At 38.7% G+C, this 24,808-nt stretch overlaps 1 protein-coding gene across 1 annotated transcript in view; it reads right to left on the bottom strand.

Annotated features, from left to right (window-relative positions):
• Positions 1–3,784: 3,784 nt before the first annotated feature.
• Positions 3,785–24,808, bottom strand: part of Ttc6 (tetratricopeptide repeat domain 6) — a 203,548-nt gene continuing 182,524 nt past the window's right edge. The window contains exons 20-26 of the mRNA XM_055608708.1: positions 24,106–24,225; positions 20,370–20,443; positions 14,205–14,415; positions 10,839–10,991; positions 9,856–10,031; positions 4,348–4,568; positions 3,785–3,960 (exon numbers count right to left, since the gene is read on the bottom strand). Of these exons, the coding sequence (XP_055464683.1) occupies positions 3,824–3,960; positions 4,348–4,568; positions 9,856–10,031; positions 10,839–10,991; positions 14,205–14,415; positions 20,370–20,443; positions 24,106–24,225 (1,092 nt within the window). The 3' untranslated portion in view covers positions 3,785–3,823. The remainder of the gene's footprint in view (positions 3,961–4,347; positions 4,569–9,855; positions 10,032–10,838; positions 10,992–14,204; positions 14,416–20,369; positions 20,444–24,105; positions 24,226–24,808) is intronic.

The raw sequence follows: 24,808 nt of genomic DNA, 5'->3' as shown, positions 1-24,808 counted from the left end.
TCCCCACCTGTGGGTTTCTTATATATAGATTTTATTCTGTTGAGCTATATTCCCTCTAGTCCTTCATTTGAAATTACTTTTTAAATCATTTATTACAGTTTATTCACTTTGTATCCCAGCTGTAGCTCCCTCATCTCCTCCCAATCCCACCTTATTTCCCTCTTCTCTCCTTTGCAGCTCCCATAGTCCACTGATAGGGGAGGTCCTCCTCCCCTTACGTCTGACCCTAGCCTATCAGGTCTCATCAGGACTGCTTGCATTGTCTTCCTCTGTGGCCTAGTAAGGCTGTTCCCCTGTTGGGGGGCGGTGATCAAAGAGCCAGCCACTGAGTTCATGTCAGAGACAGTCCCTGTTTCCATTACTAGGAAACCCTCTTGGACATTGAGCTACCATGGGCTACATCTGAGAAGGGGTTCTAGGTTATCTCCATTTACTGTCCTTGGTTGGAGTATCAGTCTCACAAATGACCCCTGTGCCCAGATTTTTTAGTTCTGTTGCTCTGCGTGTGGACCTCCTGTCTCCTCCAGGTCTTTCTATCTCCCCATCCTTTCATAAAATTCCCTGTACTCTGTCCAAAGCTCTCTCCTTTCAAATGAACTTGTTTTTTCAAAACTTTGAATCTTTGTTGGGTGAAATCTTGCTTTTAGAGAACCTTGTCTACTGTACAAGCACACAACATATTTAAAGATATCAGTCTCTTTAACAATTACTGTTGCCTTCTCCATATGCAAACAAATTCTCCTTGTCTGCAGATTTAAACTTGTTTGCATTCCTTTCTTCTCCTAAACACATTTTTTTTTCCCATTTCTTTTAGCTCTACTTACTCTCCCACCAGACTAAACATGGATCTGGTTAACAGCAGTTGAACAGCCAATACATCAAAGCCAGAATGCTGTCATTCCCTGATATTTCCACTGCCAAATAATTTTGGCCATTTCTTTTCATTCCACCTCACTCAAGAATACAAATTGCCTGTAGCCCAGTTTCTGATAGAGTTCATGTTTTACTGTGGAATTTCATGATCTGGGTCTTTTGAAGTTCACATTGTTCTTTGTAGCCTAGTATTTCAAACTACAAGCATAGTCCACTAATCTCTGCTTACAATGCTGTAGATCTTCTCTAACCTCCATCTCAAAACTCTTGAAATTCCTACCAAAAAATTGTTTCCAAAGCCTATTAATTACAGGGCCAGGTTTATGACAGCAATAGCCTCACTCCTCAGAACCAACTTTCTATGTGTGTTACTTTTCATTACTGTGACAAAAACACAAACTAAGGGGAAAAGGATTTATCTCAGCTCACAGTTTAAGGGAACAGTCCACCATGGCTGAGAAGGTAGGAAGGTAGAAGCATGAGGCCGCTGGTCACATCGTCTCTGCAGTTAGGAAGCAGAGCGATAAGTAGTTGAATAGTCATGTTCCCCTTGCTTTGCCTTTTTATTCATTCCAAGAATGGAGGATGACATTCACACTCAGGGTAGGTCTTTCAATTAAGTAAATGTCTCTGGAAAGTCCCTTACAGACATATTCAGACATTTTTCTCTTAGGTGTTGCTGAACCCCAGCAAATGAACAGTCAAGAGTAAGCACAACATCCAACCAACTCCTTACTAACGGCATATAGGTCAACCTTCTCCAAACTCGGTTTATTTATTAATACTTACTGTATAATGGGGCTATTGAGGGCTATTGCAGCCCTGGGATCTTATGCTTGACTTAAGGTACAAAACATCATGATTGTTATACTTTCTATTTTCAATTTGTAATTCTCCTCTGTTCATTAGTAAACTCTAAAATGCTTCACTGCGGAAAAGACACTGAAGCCATTAAAAAGCAAGCATCTGAATTAGTACGCTTTTTAAATCTCAGAACATAATGCTGATAAGCAGTCAGTCACAGATAACAAAATTTACCTCTATTATTATGTAAAAAAATGGGATTTTATACAAGAAAATGGGTGTTCAAACCTGGGAAGGTCTGGAAGAGCAGGTGTCATTCGGAGAGCAAAGCAAAGGTGGCAAAAGCAGGATGGGTGAGACTGTAGCATGTAGAGGATGCCAGGAAAGCCAGGGCACAGGCTAAGAAATGTGCGATTTACGGTCACGACTGCAAGCCACAGACTTAAAGGTTGCCGTCAGTAAGTAAAATCCCAGAAAATTAAGAATGTTTTAAGAATGACACAGGGAAGACAGAAACACTTATGTGAGATATTCAGTGAACTGACTACTAACTAGCAATTGTGACTGATGTGATAATCCCTTAGAGCCATGTTCTATCAGGAGTCTACATAAAGCCAGGGTCTCAGGACACTGAAATGAGATGTGACGAATGTGTCTAATTCCCTTGAGTCACTTCCCTTCTGCCATCTTCAAAAGTTCATGTGACAGAAGTGTATATCTTTTGCACATCAGCAGGGCATACAGTAGGCAGTAAGAGAATCCCCAGCATCTATCACTTCCACTTCAGCAAAGAAACTCAGGAGAGTCAGAGGTATATATGTGCCACAGAAGGAAATGGGGTCTGTCTGACCTCACCTGTTGCTAAGGCAGAACAAAAGGGTCTGGAGACTAGTGAGGGCAAGAAGACTCCAAAAGACAAAGTAAATGTGTGTCATCAATCATCTGAAATAATTCACTAGGATGAACTGATACTTACATGGATCTACCCATCCTGTCAGGAAGATTACCCTTGAGTGATATGATGTGTCTTCACTGTAGCTTACAGACTACCGTCAACTTTATATTGTAACACACTGACTATCAAGTTAAAAGTAAAGGAAGTTAAGGGGACATCTATGACTCATCACCATGAAAGTGGTCCTCTAAAGTGCTGTGCTGGAGATGTATTAGGAGAATAAAACACCAAGAAAGAAAATAAATTGAGTGAGGTAAATCTCAGGAAATGAGAAATCAGGAAACCTTGGACACTGGGAGTGTAGTAAAAAGAAAGGACTCTCTGGTTTACCAAGAGATCCCCCAGAAATATAATGAATTTTAAAGTAGGCATTATGGCCCACACCTAAAATCCTACGCTTGGGAGACCAGAGCAGAACCGTAAGTTCAAGGCCAAACTAGTCTGCATAGTGAGATCTTTTCTGGGAAAAAAATGTTTCAATTTTGTTTACTGAGTGCTATGAAGTATTAATTCAAAGTGTACACAGATTTTTGTAAATGTTTATTTGTATGTTTGTAAAATCTGAATGAGAGGAAGAAGGGATTGTGTCAAGGAAATGGGGTTTTAAAAATCCTTGTAGATGCTATTCTAGAAGGCAAGCAGCACATAGGAAGTGTGTTTATATATTGGAAGAATGCAGGTACCAGGAAAAATATGGGATGGTATCACAGTGTTTAAAAAGGAGAGAGAGAGTGTATGGCCCACCAGTCTTTTATCCCCACCAGCTAATATTCATTCTCTTCAAGCTGTATACTGTTGAGTAGGTTCAAATAGGGCATAGGAAGAAAAAGCCAGTGATACTTTTCTATCTATCTCAGAAAGAGTTTTAGGCTCTAACATTCTTTTTTAAGACTTTGTATTCCAAGGGGAAAAAAAATTAATCTATCGAGGTACTAAGTGAACCAAGCAGAGTCCATTCTTGTTACTACACAAGATATCTGATATCCAATTCATGTCTGAAATCATGGAAAAGTTTTGTAGTTAATGCAGAGCATAAACATTTTGTTAAAGTGCATTAAGTGTTTTTAAGAAATAACCACTTAAATGTAATAAATACAATAACAATGGTGGCATTTCTAAACAACAAATATATTTCAGTCTCAGGAAGAAAATATACTTAACCTACTACCAAAACCACAAGAGTCTGTGTAATCACATAGCTTTGGAATATTCTTCAAGATTGAGGGCTTGATTATAATCTTTCATAGCTTCCTCTATCTGTCCTAATTTGCCACGAACTTGTGCTCTGAGATGATATGCGAGAGATTCATTAGGCTTCAAAGACACGGCTGCAAAAGAAAACAAAAAATCTAGCTAGATTTGTTGATATAAAATCCTCATCATTCCCATTTTAAGTGTTTTTCTAAAATGTAACTACTGCAGTTCAATTAGAAATACCAGATGTTTCAAAGAAAACTAATGTGGGAAGCCATGGTACAATGTCTTCCTTTGGAAGAACAGTGTGGTTTGTATGTGCTTCCCCAGTAATTCTAACTCATAAATGCATTACAGTGAGATATTATGTAAAGGGATCTGTATCAGTCACATTAAAGACGTGGTTCTACACATGTCCATTCTATATTGATAAAAGGCTTGATGAAATTCTTCTTTGGAACCCTGAAAACAAGTATAATAATCACTACAAAAGTCTCGACATAATAGCAAAATACACGTACCCATGCCAAGGTCCTTTTCGGCTAGCTCATACCGCTGTGAGCATAAATGGAAACTTGCTCTGTTAATGTACAATGCAGCCCAGTGGGGACAGTGCTCAATTGCACGTGAAAAATCATTTTTTGCTTCTTCATATTTCTTTAATATTGTGTTTGTAACAGCTTGATTCATGAGCCCATATCCACTTTCTGGATTATATTTCAAAGCCTTTGAGTAGTAGTCCCTAGCCTATAAAATATAAGAATAATGATAAACTTAATAGATTTTAATTAGCAGATATCAAAAAATTGAAGTCCTTTTATTTTAATTTAAAGTTAAGGCCAACAGATTTCTAAGCAGGTATTAATGGCATCTCATCCCAAATACACAAGCATATTTTCTGAAAGAAAAAGTTTAGAACTAAAAGATAAACAAGAAAGAGGACCTGGGGTAAGATGATCAATCCTTACTTAGAAAGACAAATGGGAAGTAGGAGAAAAAAAGAAACAGGACAGGAGCCTACCACAGAGGGCCTCTGAAAGACTCTACCTAGCAGTGTATCAAAGCAGATGCTGAGACTCATAACCAAATCTTTGGCAAAGTGCAGTGTATATGATAAAAGGGGGAGTTAATAAGACTGGGAGAAGACAGGAGCCCCACAAGGACAAAATAAATCAGGGCACAGGGATCCTCTATGAGACTGTTTCTCCAACCAAGGACCATGTTTGGATATAATGTAGAACCCCTGCTCAGATGTAGTGCATGGTAGCTCAGTATGCAAGTGGGCTTCCCTAGTAAGAGGAACAGAAACTATTTCTGACGTGAACTCAAGGACCGGCTTCTTTACCCCCATTCCCCACCTCTGAGGGAGGAACAGCCTTGCTAGGCCACACAGAGGAGGACAGTACAGCCAGTACTGAAGATACCTGATAAGCTAGGGTCAGATGGAAGGGGAGGAGGACCTCCCCTAGCAGTGGACTTGGAAAGGGACAGGGAGGAAATGACAGAGGGAGGGTGGGATTGGGAGGGAAGGAGAGAGGGGGCTACGGCTAGGATACAAAGTAAATAATCTGTGATGAATATTAAAAAAATAAAAATTAAAAAATCACATTAGATACTTAACAGATAAAGAGATAAGGAGATCAATGGATTTTCAAAAGAAGATTCTAAACCACATCAAAAGGAATAGAAACTTCATTATACTATGAAGACAACATAAGGAGAGTTGGGAATATCAACTTGTTGATAAAACCAGAGACTAAATTATTCAGTGTTGACCACGGACTTGGAAGACATGAACATAAAAATGAAGATGACTTCAATTTGGTTAAATGAGAATAAAACTGCTTTGTAAGCCTCAGACACACTTGGCCGTTCTATCCTTAAAATTTTTTTCTTTGTCTTCTCCTGAACTGGAGGAAGCCACTTGCAAATCCATTCTGCTTTTCAATGATATCTGTCAATGCTTATATATTAAACCTTATTTGTGGTTTGCTTTTCAATAGAACCTTTAATATTAGGTCTCAGGTTCTGGCCCAAGAATCAACTGCTACAAGCCAGCAAAGAGGCAAGTATCAACATTTATTACAAACCAGTAACTTCTATTGCCTCTTGACACAACTGTGGGATGTGATTAGATGATCCTCCTCTAGTAATTCATTTTTATTCTAAGAGTGCTGGGGTACATTAAACAGAATTTTTAAAAACTGGACCATTTACCATACAGAGACAAGATGCTGACTTGACACCCTTCTGTTTATGCTATGAAAATCACTTCCAACTGTGAGTGATGAACATCTGACTCCTGATTTAAATTTTGTCTGTAAGGAAAATGAAAATCACACTCCGCTTGATCTCTTATGCAGCACGCCTCTCAGTCTCTTTGCAGCCTGGACTATGCCCTTTATATGAGTTCTGTTCCTGCTAAGGTTGCAGATGTCCTCAAGCCCTGTGGACGTTTGCCAGTTGTTTCCTCCAAAGTGTCCGTGGCACCTCCATCTTTCTTTCCCTAAGTTTCTCTCTCCTGTGTGTGAGGCGGAAGGCTTCTCTAATGGAGATGTTATATCTCTGAGGGGAAAGGCTTCCCCAAAGAAGCCTTTGTGGCTCTGAGGGGGAAGGTTTCAACAATGCAAGTGTTACAGTTCTAAAGGGGAAGGTGTCCTGGCAGTCAGCAGTCAAGGAATAGTACAAAGTCACAGGGCACAACAAATGTTACACAAGAGATTTATTGGGAGAGACACAAGAGGGTGGACGCCTCAGTTCAGTGAGAAGCAATAGGGAACGGGGTTGGCGACAGGCTTCTGTACACTTTCTTGGGGGAGAAGTTTTTCAAGGTAGAGGTATCTAGGGTGGGAACTGGTAGAATTTCGAGCCAAATCTGGGGATTGGTCGAATTTCAAGCTCAGGAATTGGTCAGATTTCAGGCTCAGAGACTGATGGATTTTGGTAAGTTTGCAAACCCAGGAGTCGGTTTGGACCTTTTGCCCTACACCTTGACTCTTTCTGGTCTTGTTCTGATCTGTTAAACCATTTTCTTCCCTCACTAAACCATTTTCCTCCAGTTTTCCCAGGGATCTTTCCTCAAGCTCACCTATCTGAGCTAGTATAAACAATGACGGCATGGCGGCTACACCTCTGATTAAGGATACAGAATGCAGGGTTTATCTCTTGCTTCTACGTCGGCTGGCTGAGTTATAAAACTCTATTTGGTCTCATCAGGAGTGGCTGCATTGTCTTCTTCTGTGGCCTGGTAATGCTGCTTCCCCCTCAGGGGGAGGTAATTAAAGAGCAGGCCAATCAGTTCATGTCAGAGACAGTCCCTGTTCCTATTACAATGGAACCCACTTGGACACTGAGCTGCCATGGGCTACATCTGTGCAGGGGTCTTAGGTTATCTCCATGTATGGTCCTTGGTTGGAGTATCAGTCTCAGGAAAGACCCCTGTGCTCAGATTTTTTGGTTCTGTTGCTCTCCTTGTGGAGTTCCTGTCCTCTCCAGATCTTACTGTTTCCCACTTCTTTCATAAGATTCCCTGCACTCTGCCCAAAGGTTCAGAAAGAAGGAAAAGAAGACCTCCCCTATCAGTGGACTTGGGGAGTGGCATGCATGCAGGGGGTGGAGGAAGGGAGGGATTGGGACAGGAGGAGGTAGGGAATACAAAGTGAATAAAGTATAATTAAATATTAATAAAGTATAATTAATAAAGAATTAAAAAAATAAAAAAATTGTCACTATGAAAAAAATAAATAAATAAAACTCTATTTGTATTAATTTCTTAATCTTCCAAAGAAAGTGACACATTCTTAATTCTACTGTTGATGTACGGGTAAAGTGAGCATCTGTGTAAAGCATGAAAAATGTAGTCAGGCTCTGTCAATTACTATACATAAATTTTCTTTCATTATCTACAAGTGAAGAGGCAATAAAGCCTTCAGGTGATTCTTCATAAACTTTCCTTCCTCTGACTTTTTGAGGGGCAGTTACATCAAGACTGAGTAACTTCTTATCCCTCATGGCAAATATGTGGTGCCAGAGTTGTGCAATTTAAGGGTCTGCTGAGATGCGAGCAGAATTGAAACACAACTGTGGAGAGCTTAAAGAGAACTCACTCCTAAAGAAAAGCTTCTCTCCACAGACAGCAACAAAGAAGCAAATGGTTGACTCCCAGCATTGCTTACGTTTAAGAACAATGTATGCTTCATTTTAACTCATTAACAAATAATGAGTAGGCTACACAGTTATCTAACGACAAAACTATGCCTCTTATCAAACAAGGGCAAATAATGAAAGGTCATACACTAGCAGTGTACCTAATTCTGAGCAACAGAACCTTATTTTTATTGTTATTTTGTTATTTTGTGTCTATGAGTGTTTTGCTTTCATGCATGCCTGTCTACTATGTGTGAATAATCTCCTCATAGGGTGAAAGACTGTGTCAGACCCTCTGAGACTGAAATGGCAGACAGTTAGGAGTCCTTGTATAGGTGCTGGTAATCACGCCTAAGTCCTTTGGAAGATCAGCCAGTGCTCTTCAAAACGAATGAGCCATCACTCCAACCTCCACATCATAGCTTTCTATGATAGCTTCTAAAGTCTATTACTTAGGAAGTTGAAAGCCTGTTAATTTAATGAGATTACTTGAAGTAGAGGGGTATGAAACAGTTAGAAGCTAAAGCAATTAAAACCTTTGATCTTCAAATATCTGATCTGATGCCCTAATATCTACAATTAACAAATTAATCAATCATAAAGAAGATAAAATTATTATTTAAAAGTAAGCTCCTTGTTTGTTCATACTAAGTGTTTTTAAAGCACTGTTACCAAATTGATAAAAAAAAAAATAAACAAACAAAAACAACAACCAGAAGTCAGGTTTTGTATGTGCTTTAACTCTTTAGCAAATATTTTATTGGATACGGGACTCTTCCTTCTGTGATAAGATCATCCTTCAATTCAGAAACAACTAAAAGGGGAAACAGGAGAGGGCATAGAAGCCATTTTTCTCCACAGAGAAGCCCAGACATGGCAGCACAGCTGAGGAGCTGTGTTTAGCGCTTGCTAGTCTCTGAAGCATAACACTCAAGTGTCCCATCAGGACTGTCTGGATCCTCTTCCTCTATGGGCTGACTAGGTCGCCCAACAGGGATCAAGGAGCAGGCAACTGAGTTCATGTCTGAGACTATCTCTTCTCCCCTTCTCCCACATGGAGACTGTGCTGTCTGTGGGCGGGGAGTCTATATTGTCTCTGTGCGTGGACTTTGATTGATGCATCAGTTTCTGTATTCCCACCTGGCCCCAGCTTTTTTGGCTTTGTTGGTCTCCTTGTGGGGCTCCTGTCTGCTCCAGGTCCTTCTGTCTCCCTCTTCTTCCGTAAGACTCCCTATACTCTGTCCAAAGTTTGACGGTGAGTCTCTTCATCTGCTTAGATCCCCTGCTGGGTGGAGTCTTTTAGAGACTCCTTTTAGAGGAGATCTGTGGTAGGCTCCCATCCTGTTCTCTCTTTTCTACCACTTCCTCATGACCCAGCTATACCATTCCTGGGCATATAGCCAAAAGATGCTCAGCCATACAACAAGGGCATTTGCTCAACTATGTTCGTAGCTACTTTATTCATAATAGCCAGAATCTGGAAACAACCTAGATGTCCCTCAACCTAGGAATGGATACAGAAATTGTGGTACATTTACATAATGAAATACTACTGAGCTACTAAAAACAAGAAAATCATGAAATTTGCAGGCAAATGGATGGAACTAGAAATTATCAGAAGCAGAGAGACAAGCATGGTATATACTCACTTATAAGTAGATATTAGCCACATAGTGTAAGATAAACATACTAAAATCTAGAGACTTAAAGAAGCTAAACAATAAAGAGGACCCTGGGGTAGGTGCTTAGTTCTTATTCAGAAGGGAAAACAGTATAGACACCTGAAGATTGTTTATTAACCTGAGGTATAAAGGCTGCACTTCAAAACTATATATAACAAAGAAGTATTTAATGCAAAGACAACATGTTTAAGGAAAATGCACTTTGCCTGAGAAAACTGCCGGTGGTGAAAGTAGATATTCCCGGCATTGAAGTAAGCCAGCGAGTACGTGGGGTCCAGAGAAATTGCTGCCTGATAGTCTTCCATTGCATTGTGTCGATGACCCATAAACTCATGAATCACACCACGATTTGTTAAGAATTCTGCTGTAGTATTGATCTGCAACATAATCATAGGAGGATTCGGCATCTGGAAATAATATTAACCTATTTCGTGTCTGTGGAATGAATGTTATGAAATCCACTCGTGCAAACAAGTACTTTTCCAGTGAAGGTAAAACCCAATTAGAGCAAATACTTTCAGAAAGGGCTCGATATGAAATTGGTTTCTTGTCAACGTTTTATTGAGTAGCTGCCACAAAACAAATATGTTCAGAGCTTTTCACAGGTCCTTTCCAAGGAACAGGCATGGGGAACATTTAAGTGTTTATTGGGTAAATGAGAGAAGACACTAAATTGAAGAGATAGTATGCTTCACTGTCCTGTGTAGAAAAATTACTTTAATTCTTTTCCTTTATTAAACCGCTTATACTACCCCATAGTATCTTAAAATTATAAAATCAAAACTCAATCTAGAAGAGAATTCAAAGCACGGGAAGGCTGTTCCTTCACCACAGGGAGCAGCCAAACATCTAGGTTGTTCTCTAATTGCTTCACGCTTAGGACATCACTGTTAGGATTTGAAATCATTTTGTATAACAAAATACTATTAAGGACCCATGAAAAATATAAGCTGTATTTGCTAAGAGGAATCAGTGCTTATCTAGAATTTTGCTTTAAATATTAAATGCATTTAGATAACAAAATAATCAAACCATAATAACTCTTTATCTTAGGTGTAACACTGGGGAAACAAAACCTTATTTCTCTACATATCGGCTTAACAGAGAACAACTTTACTTAGACTTACTCATTGATGGTGTGAATATATGCTAATAATAGTATCATCAACATAGATTACATTTACCTTTATGGCAGCGTTAATATCCTGCATTGCTGCAAAATTATTTCTCATTTGAAGACAAACCACAGCTCGTCCTTCATAGGCTAGGTAGCTCTTTGGATCAGCTTCTAAGGCAATAGTGAAGTGATTCCAGGCTTTCTGGAATTTTCCTTGGGCCTAAAATAGTTATTCAATTTAATGAAGAAAAAAAAAGCAACAAAAACAAAAAACAAACAAACAACAAAAAAACCCAGTCTTTAATGTGACAAATTTTCCTGATTTTCATTTATTAAAATCTTTGGTGAAGTTTATATTTATATGATATTAAAACTAAGGTATTTTAAATAAAAAATCAGGCTATATTAAGAGCATCTTCAATTGACTAATTACCTCTAAGTATTTATGATTAAATTATGTTCAAATAAATAGAAAGGTCAACTTTTATACCAATCTTAGACAACTTAAAGTCTTAGCTACTATATGACAACTATACTTCTGTTAACTACCAAACACTTACATTGAAATCCACAAAGGCATACACCTTTGAACCCAGTTCTTAGGAGGCAGAGGTAAGCAGAACTCTGAGGGTTTGAGGTCAACCTGGTGGACATAGTGAGACCTTGTCTCAAGTAAGATGTGTGTGTGTGTGTGTGTGTGTGTGTGTGTGTGTCTGTGTGTGTGTCTGTGTGTGTTTGTGTGTGTGTGTGTAGAAAGAAAGAAAGCACAGAAAGAAAAAAGAGAGATAGACAGACAGATGATAGACAGATAATATCTAAACGTGGTGGTATGAATAGGAATTGCACCCATAGATCATCTGAATGATTGGCCCATAGGGAGGGGCACTGTTAAGAGGTTGGCCTTGTTGGAGGAAGTGTGTCACTGTGGGGCTGACTTTGAGGTCTCCTTTGCTCAAGCTACTTCCAGTGTGGTTCACAGTCTTTCCCTGCTGCCTGCTGATCAAGATGTAGAACTCAGGCAACCTTTGGGCAAAGTGCAGGGAATCTTATGAAAGAAGTAGGAAACAGTAAGATCTGGAGAGGACAGAAAACTCCACAAGGAGAGCAACAGAACCAAAAAATCTGAGCACAGGGGTCTTTCCTCAGACTCATACTCCAATCAAGGACTATGCATGGAGATAACCTAAGAACCCTGCACAGATGTAGCCCATGGCAGTTCAGTATCCAAGTGGGTTCCATTGTAATAGGAACAGGGACTGTCTCTGACATGAACTAATTGGCCTGCTCTTTGATCACCTCCCCCTGAGGGGGAAGCAGCCTTACCAGGCCACAGAAGAAGACAATGCAGCCACTCCTGATGAGACCTGATAGACTAGGATCAGAAGGAGAAGAAGACCTCCCCTATCAGTGGACTTGGGGAGGGGCATGAATGCAGAGGGTGGAGGAAGGGAGGGATTGGGACGGGAGGAGGGAGGGAACCACAGGGGGGATACAAAGAGAATAAAGAGTAATTAATAAAGAAAAAAAAGAAAGCCAGAAAAAGATGTAGAACTCTTAGCTCTGTCTCCAGCACCATATCTGCCTACTTGCTGCCAGCTACCATGATGATAATGGACTAAACTGTAACTAAACTCTGAAACTGTAAGACAGCCCCAATTAAATGTTTTTCTTTATAAGTGTTGCCTTGGTCATGGTATCTGTTCACAGCAACAGAAATCCTAAGACACCAGATATCTGCAATATCTGCATAACACACAAAGAAAAATTAGTCTGTGCTACATAAATAAATGGGGTAGCAGTGCAAATGAATTGTTCTAGCATCTGGAATTTTAGGAACACTGTATATATACTCCACAGAAGATGCATGTAAATCCACCAAGCATCTGTTTATAACAATCTCAGTGCCAACTGAAAAAAAAAAAAAAAAAAACAGAAAAAAAGGTCAGGAGACAGGCACCATTAATAGAAGGATGTCAGAGTATTTCCCAGATCAGACCAGCTGGCAACTAAACACTCCCCACAGGAAAGCGAGAGTTAATTAATTCATGATGGCCCAGCTTCTGTTCTTTCTCTCATGGGTCCAAAAACTCAACCTGTCCAGATCGTAGAGGCTGGCACATTCTAACCAACTTGAGCCTGCTGACTCTCACGTAAAGCTATAAAGAAACGCAACTGCTGAGGGATCTAGGTCCTGATTTCTAACCAGCAAACTCTCTAAGTAAACAGGAAATCTGCAGGGCTGTCACAAGTTCATTTGATAAACAGAGAGGTGGCACTATCAAAATATTAGACTGCAAACCCCTTCATGATAGGATTTAATTTACCAGTTGCTCTTGACAACATCTGCTGTGCTTACTGTGGCAACTCCAGTCCTCAGCAGTAAAGAATCTGTATGTATCTGTAGAACAAACTGTCACTCTTCTCCTTGGACAGCCCTAACTCTCCTTTATTGCCCCTTCCCTTTCCTGATATGCTCCTACATACTGATGTGTTTTTCAATGTTCTTACCTGGTTATATACCCAGTGCAATTTTTCACAAAACAAAATTTGATGTCACTTTTCCTGTTAGCGTTATTCCTATTTTAATATAGACTATGAAGATTTTGTTTAATTCTCTAATCTCATCACAAACCACTCTCTCTCCACCTCATTCGACTCATATGGACCCTCTGTCTCTTCCTATGTTTCCTAAAAGGTTGTTTGACTAAATCTTAGCCCCAGTTCCTTCCTCCACCTAACTACTAGTTTTTCTCCCCTCAACATAAATGTTAATTTGGCAGTTCTCTTACCCCTCGGTTAGACCTCTTTGCACTAAAAACTCTTTGAGGATTGTTTTGTTTTGTTTTACCTTATTTATCATAATTACAACCAAAATTCTTTATGCATGTAACTGTGCCTCTCTTTCCAAACTAGGAGTTTGACTAGCTGAAAGGAGCTGTGTTTCTTCTAGACTGCGGTCTCTAGGAGCTGGGAGCAACTCTTCATCCATGTTAGGTGCTCAGCCTGTAAATGGTATGAGTACATTGTGTTGGCTGCCAGTCACCTCTAGCTCCTCTAAAGTGATCCAATCCATTCTTCAGGTGGACCTCACACTGTTCATATTGTGATTATAATGGTAATTTTCTGTTTGATTCTAGCAAGGCAACCTTTTTTCTCTTACTGACATATTCTTGGCCTTCGCCTTCATCATGATAAAAACCAATCCTATCCCTTCCAGCATTATTATATCAGTCTTAGCTGATCTCAGGCCCATCTACACAAGTTCTCTGTACTGAATTGAGGCCTTGCTCCCTACTTTTACCTTCCATAACCACAGTAAAAGAAAACTAAATGTTCATAGCCTGAGGAATAACATTTGACCACATTACTGGTAAAAATCTCTTTTCTCCTCTCCAAACAATGCTCTCAGTGCTAAAAGTGATGCTATATTTACCTGCAAATTGTAGCCCAAACTAATTCTGGCTTTTGAAGAAGACGGGTCAAAACGCAGTGCTCTCAGAAAGTCCTTCTGTGCTCGTTTCATGGCTTCATGCTTTTCATACTCCATGTAAGAATTCCCCCGTCCAACATAAGCATCCAGGAAAAGTGGGTTAATTTTAATGGCCCTGGTAAAGAAATTAACTGCATCTTCAAACTCTTTAATTCTGAAAAAAAAAAAGAGAAAGAAATGTAATTCTTTCTGATGAGTTGATATTTGCTAAAAGTCTATTCAATGTTTTCAGTATATGATTTCCCCAAAAAGATTTGTATTAACCATTATAGAAAATCTTTTATTTTTATTACATTTCATAAGAAGTATATAAGTCTATATGATCTAAGAAAGTCTAGAAGAATCTTTGAAGATTTTGGTGAGAAGAAGGGAAGTAAAAACCATTTTCTTTTTGTTGTTTGTTTGTATTTACTTATTTTTATTTTTATAATCTATTCACTTTATATCTCAATTGCAGCCCCTTCCCTCATCTCCTCCCTGTCCCATCGTCCCTCCTTCTTCCCCCACGTGCCTCCTCTACACCACAGAAAGAGGAAGCCCTCCTCTCCTACCCAAAAAACTCCACCCAGCAGGGAATCAAAACAGATGCTGAAACTCAGCCAAACTTTGGGCAAAATGCAGGGAGTCTTATGGAAGAGTGGGAGAATAGAAAGACCCAGAGGAGACAGGATCTCCACAAGGAGACTAACAAAGTCAACAAATCTGGGCCCAAGGAGATCTGCAGAGACTGATGCGCCAACCAAGGACCATGCAGGGAGAGGACCGAGACCCCCCTTGCTCAGATGTAAAAACATTTTCAAGGGCTGCAGGATGGCTCAAGGGTAAAAGCACTTTCCACCAGTAACCCACACGGTAGAAGGAAATAGCCATCTCACATCCACATGTGTGTATTCTCTCTCACACACATACTAAACTAATAAATAAATAAATATAAAAAATTGAAACTAGTTTTACAGCATTATGTGAATGTTATTCTGTAATTCTGTTTCCCAAAAATAGAAGTCTAAACAGCAATCCTAAACTTTGTTTCAATAGTGATATGCTACCAACATAAAAAAAATATGCATTGATAGTGACAACATATGCTATTATTTAAATTGCAATCTCAATCCAACTAATAATGCTTCAGTTTACAGGGACCAAACATAAAATGATAATCCTATAATCTTATATCATCTAGAGATAGTATTACTATATTAGTTTACATTAAAAACACAGAGGAAGACAATGCAACCAGTCCTGATGAGACCTGATAGGCTAATAGAAGGGAAGGAGGACCCCCCTATCAGTGGACTAAGGGAGGGATGTAGGAGGAGAAGAGGGAGGGAGGGTGGGAGTAGGAGGAGACAAGAGAGGGGGCCAAACTGAATAAATTATATATTGAATGAATTGTACAGGATAAAAATTGAATAAATTGTAATAAATAATAATAATTTTTAAAAGGAAAAAACTTAATGATTTTTACATAAAACAAAGTTATCTAAAATAATGCCTTATAGAGAAATTATCTCATTATCAACTGACTCATGGCATACCTTAAAAATAAATTTATAGATGCTTAGTATTTCTTTTTGCTAAGGGGCATCCCATTTCACTGAGGGCATCAATGAAGACAATGGCCTCATATTGTTTAACAACTACTTTTTTAATGTTCGTCCATAACAGGAACAATAATTCAGGTCTAGAGAGATGCTTCTGTGCATTCAACACATACATGCATTCTATTTTATTTTTATTTATAAAAATAAATAAAAATAAAATAGAAATAGAAAACAATAAAAAATAAAAATCTTAGGAAAAAAAAGCCTTTCTGATTCTGTCTCCATGTTTTGTTGTTGCTATTGTTGTTTTGTCAAATACCACCCAAAGGCAAGCACTGTGTGTCATCTAGAAGATCACAACATAAGGATCAACACTGAAGTAGTAGGGACACTTGTCTTCCAATGACAGGAAAGGGTCAATAATGGCCTTCCTGAGCTATTTGGTAACTTGAGTTCATTCTGGGGGTGGTTGCTCAGAAATCACAGGATCATCTCTCTGATAGTTTTCAGTGAAATTTCACTCTTATTAACGGCTGTGTTAAGATGTGCCTGTTCATTTGAATCGGGGTCTCAGTGCCTCTCCAGGCACCTTCTTGGCAGATTACATCAGCAATTTTACACAGGAACTAGCTCTATTTACCAAGAATAAAGATGGCATTCTATGTACAATGCATTTGTTGATAGGCTTTCTTATACTCAGTATTTCCACCAATGAATAGAGAAGTATTTGCTTACAGTATATACTTATAGGGCCCTTGTGTTCTGGGTTTTCAGGGCCATCATCATATATGCACTATAAATTACTGAGGCATTCCTATTTTATTAGCATTTGGTGTGTATCACGTCCAGTGCTCTTCTCACCCATCAAGAGATTCAAAAACCTTCGTGGGTGTGTAATCTGCTACAGGGCTTATAAAATATAAGCTTTCCTCCTGTGTGGCCTGACCAATTACAAAAGCATACAACTGCAGATCAGACAGTGAACCAAAGCTTATTGCTCTGTAATGCAAGCTGTATATTATGAAGGGCGGTTAGATATAGCTAGCAATCAATGCTAACTGATGTGCACTTAGTCCATTCAGCTGAGTAAACAACCTAAAAGCTAGAAATGGATATAGAAAGCCACCTGACAGGCACCTGAAGATTATCCTTGACTGACAGTCACAACCAGACCAAGTGGCAGAACTGAAGACAATGTCTCTTCCTGCTTCTTGTACCATAGACAAGGGGAAAATGAACCAGGTGTCCTGTAGGGAGAGCACTTTCATTTTCCCGGAGATCAGTCTGCCACACCATCCTATAATGTGGAGCTCTTGCTAAGCCCAAACAGGGCACTTACCCAGTGGGAAGATTTGGTAGAAGATCTACATTGCTTCTGAGTATGTTTTCATTGGTCTATAAATCATTAAGTATCATCTCTAACATATGTAAAGCACATTAAGAGTTTTCCTGAAATAAATGTTTTTATATGCATCTAAAGTCATGTGATCACTCTCAGAAGGTGTTCAAGTTTACAGTGTCTGCTGAGTCACAGACACAGAGGCCCACTGCATTTACAGTAATCACAGATGTGGCCAGATATGCCTTTCTGGTTTCTACAAACAAATCACTAAGACCTTCAAACACAGAAGAATGTGGCTTGCAGAGTTAAAGGCTTAGAAACAGCTTATGCAAATATCAAAATAGTATAATAAATGTGTTGTAGCAACGCATGTGACAAACAACCAAGCAATAGGTATAAAATACAAAGGTGGCTTTCTTGTTGAGATCTGCAAGTTCACATTGGCACAGCACTCTTGCTGATTAAATTGGGCAATAAGTAAGGTATTCAGCCTAAGGAAGGCCATGCCCTGGCAACCACGAGAGTGGGAGATAGAAATACACAACGAATACTTCAAACAGCTTCAACTCTAGGAGTTCAAATATCTGAGCACTAATGTTTAAAGTTTTTTTTTTTTTTTTTTTTTTTTTACTTTTATGAAGTTTTCCAAATTAAAAAAAAAAAAAAAACTTTTTTTCTACCAAAAAATGTCAAAAAAACAAGTTCCATAGTTACAAGCCACACTTCCATAGGGTATGTTACCAAAATGTTTTTTATATAGTCTCTAAATGTTGCTTGTTAAAGCTCAGTAAAACTGTGAAAACTCAATACATGGGGAACTAAAACTCTGAACTCTGGGGAACTATTGTTGATTTGAATTCCGTTTTTATGAGAGAAAAATGGAGACCCTAGAGACCTGCTGCAAGTTGGTTATTTGGAACAGCAAAGCAGTATCCGCTTTAGGGGGGCTTTGTTCTACCCCAAGATCACACCTCATAAAGACGTGAGCCCAACACGGGAGGGAGGCCCTGCCTGCTTCTAATAGCTGTTAGGGAGAAACAAGGTTGAGAGATGTTGTAGGATGTTTCAGATGTTGATGGAATGCAATGATCTCAGACAGTTTGGCCTGCACACGTACACCAAAGCAAACACATCAGCTGCCATTCCATTTCTTCTTAAGAATGACAAGTGCTTAAAGAGATGGATTGCACAAAGATCGATGCAATAAAATAGACAAAGGTGTGACCATGTATAATGAAAGGCCTGAGACCAGGTTTTTAACCCTAAGGCATCTGCAGAATTTACAACTACTATTAATACTTTTTTTTCTACAATAAGAACTTTACTTCTCATGGAGAGATATAGTTATACATCTACATCCTAAAGAGGAGAATAAGAATGTCAGTTTCCCAACGTTAAACTCTATTCTAGTCTTTTAAACTGTATTTGCAGAGTCACATCAATCATTAATAAATCATCCCACTTTAATCCTCCAAAGAAACTGGCATTCTTTCCCTTATCAAAAGTAATGTTATGTAGAGTCTTTCAGGGGCTCTCTGCAGTAGGCTCCTGTCCTGTTACTTGTTTTCTCCTAAGTCCAATGCACATCCCATTTGTCTTTCTAAGTGAGGATTGATCATCTTATCCCAGGTCCTCTTTCTTGTTTATCTTCTTTAGGTGTACAGATTTCATTGTGTTTATCATATGTTATAGGACTATATGAGTGAATATATACCTTGCGTGTCTTTCTCCTTCTGGGATATCTCACTCAGAATGATCTTTTCTAGATCCCACCATTTGCCTGCAAATTTCATGATTTCCTCAGTTTTGATTGCAGAGTAGTATTCCATTGTGTAAAAATACCACAATTTCTGTATCCATTCCTCCTAGACTCTACCCAGCAGTGTATCAAAGCAGATACTAAGACTCATAAGCAAACCTTCGGCAGAGTGCAGGGAATCATTTGAAAGAAGGGGAGTTAGTATGACATGGAAAGGATAGAAGCTCCACAAGGACCAAATATATCTGGCACAGGGTCTTTTCTGAGACTGACACTTCACCAAGGGCCATGTATGGATATAACCTAGAACCCCTACTCGGATATAGCCCATGGCAGCTCAACATCCAAGTGATTTTCCCTAGTACAGGGAACAGAGACTATCTCTGACATGAACTCAGTGGCAGCCTCTTTGACCTTTGCCACCCCTCCCCCATCCCAAGGGAGGAACAGCCTTGCTAGGCCACAGAGGAGGACATTGCAGCCAGTCTTGATGAGGCCTGATAGGCTATTGTCAGATGGAAGGGGAGGAGGCCCTCTCCTATTAGTGGACTTGGAGAGGGGAATGGGAGGAGATGAGGGAGGAAGGGTGTGAGTGGGAGGAAATGAGGGAGGGGGCTATAGCTGGGATACAAAGTGAATAAACTGTAATTAATATAAAAAATAAAATTTAATCAAAAAATAATACAAATATTGCAACTATGTTTTCCAACAAATTCTTGCTATAACTATATCATGATCTTATATCATGTAATAATTATTAATATGCTGACAGTGTTATAAAAATAGAATAGAACCCAATATACTGTAATTCTAAATGGATTGTATTATAATAAAAATAATAATTTGGAAAAAAAGTAATGTTATAAACTATTATTAAACAGTGACATTGTAATCATATTAAAGTCTGTGTAGTTGTTGCTAAAGCCATGGGTTATTGTTGTTATTTTCAGCTGTCCTTGTTTCTAATATGCTTGTATAGAAATCTCAGGAAGAGGTCACTCTTAAGTATTGTATTTTTGTAGACTTAAATATATTTTGTACACATTTTCTTAGATTGTTTTTAGTATTTTTAGAATATAGAAATGTGTCTTTTGGTGCAAAATTTTCTTGAAAATATTAGTAAATTATCCTCTTTTCCAGGAAGTGAGCTTTTCTGAACAAATTATTTCAGACCTAGATACTTCAAGCTATACATACATTTAGTTGACATTTTGTGTATACATTTAAATGTACATCTTCAATGCCATGATATAAATATTTAATTGCTGATTTAGTACAGACACAAGGGTGCTGCAGATATATATGGTCCTCAAGTCAGAATGGAAGAAATCCATTATATGACTACCCCAATTTTCTAAAAATCTATCACAGGCACATCTTCCACCCCCCTTCCCATTCCCTTCTGTCTTCTGTACGTGGTTGCTGATTCTTCCTCCTTCCCCTCTGACAATAACGACACTCCATACCTGTGATGACACATGGCAGTAGCTTGACAAAGATTCACATTATTCTGGCTTATCATTACAGCTTGTTTAAAATCCTGAAACAATTGAATAAGATATTGTTAATTTATGTTTCCTTAAAACATCCTTCTGACTCTGATTCCACATAAGTATATATCACATAAACCTTAAAATAGACATCTGCCTAAAGCTTCATTTTTTTTAATCACATGTAACGAGAGCGGATGAAGCAAGGCATCCCAGTCATTATTCACACTCCGTGTCTGTGAGTCCACCCTAAGAACGGGGACTTTTCCTGCAGTGCTGCCTTGTGGCAAGGAGTAAAGTATCTCATTTACTTCCCTCTATTGTTTATACCACCAGAAACTCTCCTTCTCAGAGAGAAGAGGAAATTGCCCTGGAAAGAACCCTTGGGATTACATGGCAGTTAGAAAACAAGGTACCAGGCCTGTAAGTGATGATGACAAAGCACTTTACACTTATTAGTCAGGTCTGAACCTACCTTTGGAACCCACATTTCTGGAAGGAGCTGTATGATTCTGTCCAAGGATCCAGAAGCCCCCCTGAAGTGAAAAAAATGGAAACTCTAACCTTAGGCTGTGAAACCTGGAAAGGACTCGGGAATGGACTTGAATGGCCATGGGGAACAGGCTGTTTCAAAGAATTAAAATGTGCTAAGTCTTCAAGAAACCCTGACAAAAAAGACCAGAACACTCTCCTCTACCAGGCCCTAAAAATATTGTCTGAAGCTTGCAATCACCTCAAAGTATTACAGAAATACTTTCAGCATGAATGAAAATAAGTACAGTACAAAAACTGAATTAGCAGTTAAATAAACATTTATGAGCCAAATGTCATGTTCATACTGATGGACTGTATATGATTGATTTCACTGATGGCTACGAGGAGGGGAAGAGTCTTCTAAAGGAAGCCTCCAGAACCTGTACAGGAAATAAAAATGTTCTTCCCAAGAGAACACCATCAACAGGAAACTCCACAGGCATTTGTTGCGGTTACTTCACTGAGCTAAAATGAACCATGGAAATATGGTACCTTCTCCTGGACAGCAAAAGAAAATCCTTTAAACTTTCTTCTTAAAGGTGACCATAGCCAGGCAGTTGGGTGGTAGTGCACTTCTTTAATTCCATCATTTGGGAGAAATAGAGAGGCACTGCCTTAACCAATCATTTCCCTCGACCTCCTCCTCTCACAAACTTTCCCTGCTCGTTATTAAGGGGGAAGCCTGCTTGTCTTAAGGGGTGGAATGGATTTTCTGCTCTTACATGGTAGGCGGTATCTTGTGAACTATGAAACTAACAATGCTAAGCAGTGATCTTCTGTTCCACTTCTCCATTCTCCTAGTCCCACCCCTAAGGGGCAATTAACTTTATCCCTTACTCTGGTGTTTTCCTGCAAATTCCTACATGACCTGAGAAACATCATATTTACAGCTATTCACTCCTTACACAGATGAGCTTAGCTCCCAGATGCCATCACTCCACACACTCCCCTCTTCCCAGCAAACTTAAGCACCTATGACAACATGTTTTGGGGGAACCAATTTTACATCCCTTAAATGTCTGATATCTGATCTATGGCTGGACATACACATTTAAATTCAATGCACAAACCCTTGGATCCTGCGTGTACCTAAAGTCATGTCTATACTGACTTTAACCTTTTCTTGAATCTGTTTTTAATTTCATTGTCTCACCTGGAAGATTTGCAATAGGGAAAATGTATAAGTAAATGCTCTCAAAGCAACATAACATACCATCAGCTTCTCAAGCATTCCAGCCTAAATGCTTCCTGATCAAGCTGTTCCTAGCAAGGTCAGACAGCTGCCCAATATCTGGTGTGCTTCAGTTCTCCCGACACTTTAGCTTTCCTTCAATCGATCCTTCAACGAGTCTTTTTTTCCCATGGGTAGGTTCATGACAGTGTCTTGGTTCTTCCCTTATTACTCACTATTCTAACCTTTATTGTTTCTTTCTCTGGGTGAATCATTTAAATGTTTTTATTTTTAGCCACTTATTTCCTTTACACAAAGCAAAGGTCACCATTTTTATTTTGTATGTCTTTTCCATCAATATTTGAAGTGTTTCTTGTACTCAGAATATACTAGATATTTTTCAAAATTCCTAACTGATGGCCTATTCTTTTATTTGGTGCCTTTTGACCATTTTATTTAAAATAACTATTAACATCATTGGATTTGGGTCTAATACCTTATTTCTTGTGTTTTTGCTGGTCTCTTCAGTGTATGTTTCCCTATCCCACATCCAAACATACTTTGAGGTCCTTTAATATTTTTAATATCCCATTTTAATTATTCAGTTTACTTCTGACTGAAAGACCATATTGGATTAAAGAAGGGCTTAGAGCTATAGCTATGTAGGGACAGCTCGTGTATTGGCCCTGGGCAAGAAGGGAGCTGGGCATTACCAGAGAATAGCAAAAGGCCAACAAGGAAAGGCTCCAGGGTAGCAAGGAAGACTGAGAATAAAGTCTGCAGTGAGCATCAGTCACATCAAGGCAGACCTTGGGTTTAGTGGTCAGAAATTCAGGTTTTATTGGGTGGGATGGGTCACTGCAGGTTTGGAGCAGTGGACTAACTTCATCCGTTTTATTTCTTAAAGTGGTCTCTTTGGCCACCATGTGGAGAATGCATGTACAAGGCTAAGTGTTAAAGAGAATGGCCACGTGTAAGCAACTTCAGTAAACTGGGAGATGGAAATTTCTATTCTGAGATCTGATTTCAAGAGAGAACAATTGCGAGAACTGATTTAGTTCAAATTTTGTTTCAGTGACAGATAACTAGACTTATTAATGGGTTAAGTGTATGTTAAAGAAAGAGAAGAGTCCAAGAGTGATTCTCTCTTGACTCCCCAAGCATGAAAACTGTCTTTGGTGCTTCAGCCTTGTCTGAAAGAACATGGCATTTATAATGTAGTGGGACCCAAGTTTACATCTTGCATCAGTATTTACTGCTTCAAAGATCTTATTAAACCTCTTTTGAATATTCATTTCCTTATCTCTAAGTTAAAATTATAAATTTTGTACCACTGTCAAAGCTGACAGGTAGTATAAAAAGTTGTCTGGATGAAACAAATACATAAAAGGTCATCACTTAACTGCAAATGAATATTCCACCTTTGTCTTGTTTCTAAATTTTAATTCTAAAAAACTACTATCAAGTTTTAATAAAGGTTATAATGAGGATTATGAACCATGTTTATTCTATAAAACAATAACTTGAAAACTGCTTGTTTCTTTCCAATATACTTCCATAAATTCCAGTTCTGATAGCCTATTCTTAAAGACTTAAAAATTTTCAGTAGCTCATTCATATATCTATGTCCTGTCCTATTTGAAACAGATATATTTTGACAAATTTCAACAGCAGAAGGAAAACTGTGAGTGAGAAAGAACATTACAGAGCAGAGTAAATTATGTACAAATAATTTTGTTAAACAGTTGAATTTTTGTGCTTCCTTTGGAAGATGATAGCCTTAGTTTAAAAAAAGGATAACACATTAACCATTCAGTTGCAATCAAAATAAAGTGTAAAGTACTTAGGTTTAATAAAAATCTTATTATCTATCCTAGGTATTTCAATACAATTCTTGTTAACACTGTAACTCATTTAATACTGCCATTCTGGATCAATAAACACTAGTTTTTTTAAGATTGTGTAAGATCAAATAATTCATTTACCCACATTCACAGGAAGGCTCACCTCTATTGCAAAGCCATACTGCTTTAGTTCATTGTAGATGAGTCCGCGGTTAACAAAGGTACTTAATGTTATATGTTCTCCAGGGTTGAGAAGCAACACGATCCCATAATCTCTTAAAGCCTAAAAACAAAACATTCACTTATAGTCAATTAGAGACCTTGCTTACTCTACTGCCCTGGGTCAAATATGCTTGTATCAAGAGAAGGGTCTCAGAGTCAGTTGTGGAGTTTGCTAGGTTTGAAGAATCCCTTTAGGTATATATCATGGCAGTTCTGCTTTTAAGTAAGTGTTCACTGTGCTTACGACATGCCACCTCTTTGCTACCCATGTATGCTCCTATGCATTGCTCAGTTTGGAAGGAAGGGACACACACACACACACACACACGCTGCTCCCCACCACAGTTACTCTTTCTCCAAATAACACATTCACATGAAAGAAATTGGAGATTACTATTTGAAATTTCAATTATTTTAGCATTTTTATTGCCTTCCTCACTGTAGTCTAAACTGCAGGAGGCAAGTGCTTAATATTTTCAGCACTCTGAACCTAGTGACAAGTATCCTGCCTTCACATACAGGCATCTGGTAAATTTCAATCAAATTAATAAATCAGAAACCAATAAAAAGGGTACAATAAGGGCAAAGAGGAAAGTAGGGAAATCCAAAATATATTGATATGCATAGTCACGGCTTTTAAAGAA

The sequence above is a fragment of the Psammomys obesus genome, unplaced genomic scaffold, assembly GCF_907164565.1.
Source record: "Psammomys obesus unplaced genomic scaffold, mPsaObe1.curated_primary_1811, whole genome shotgun sequence".
In the NCBI taxonomy this organism is placed as follows: domain Eukaryota; kingdom Metazoa; phylum Chordata; class Mammalia; order Rodentia; family Muridae; genus Psammomys; species Psammomys obesus.
The sequence above is the reverse complement of the archived record's forward strand: the minus strand, read 5'-3'. Positions and strand labels throughout refer to the sequence as shown.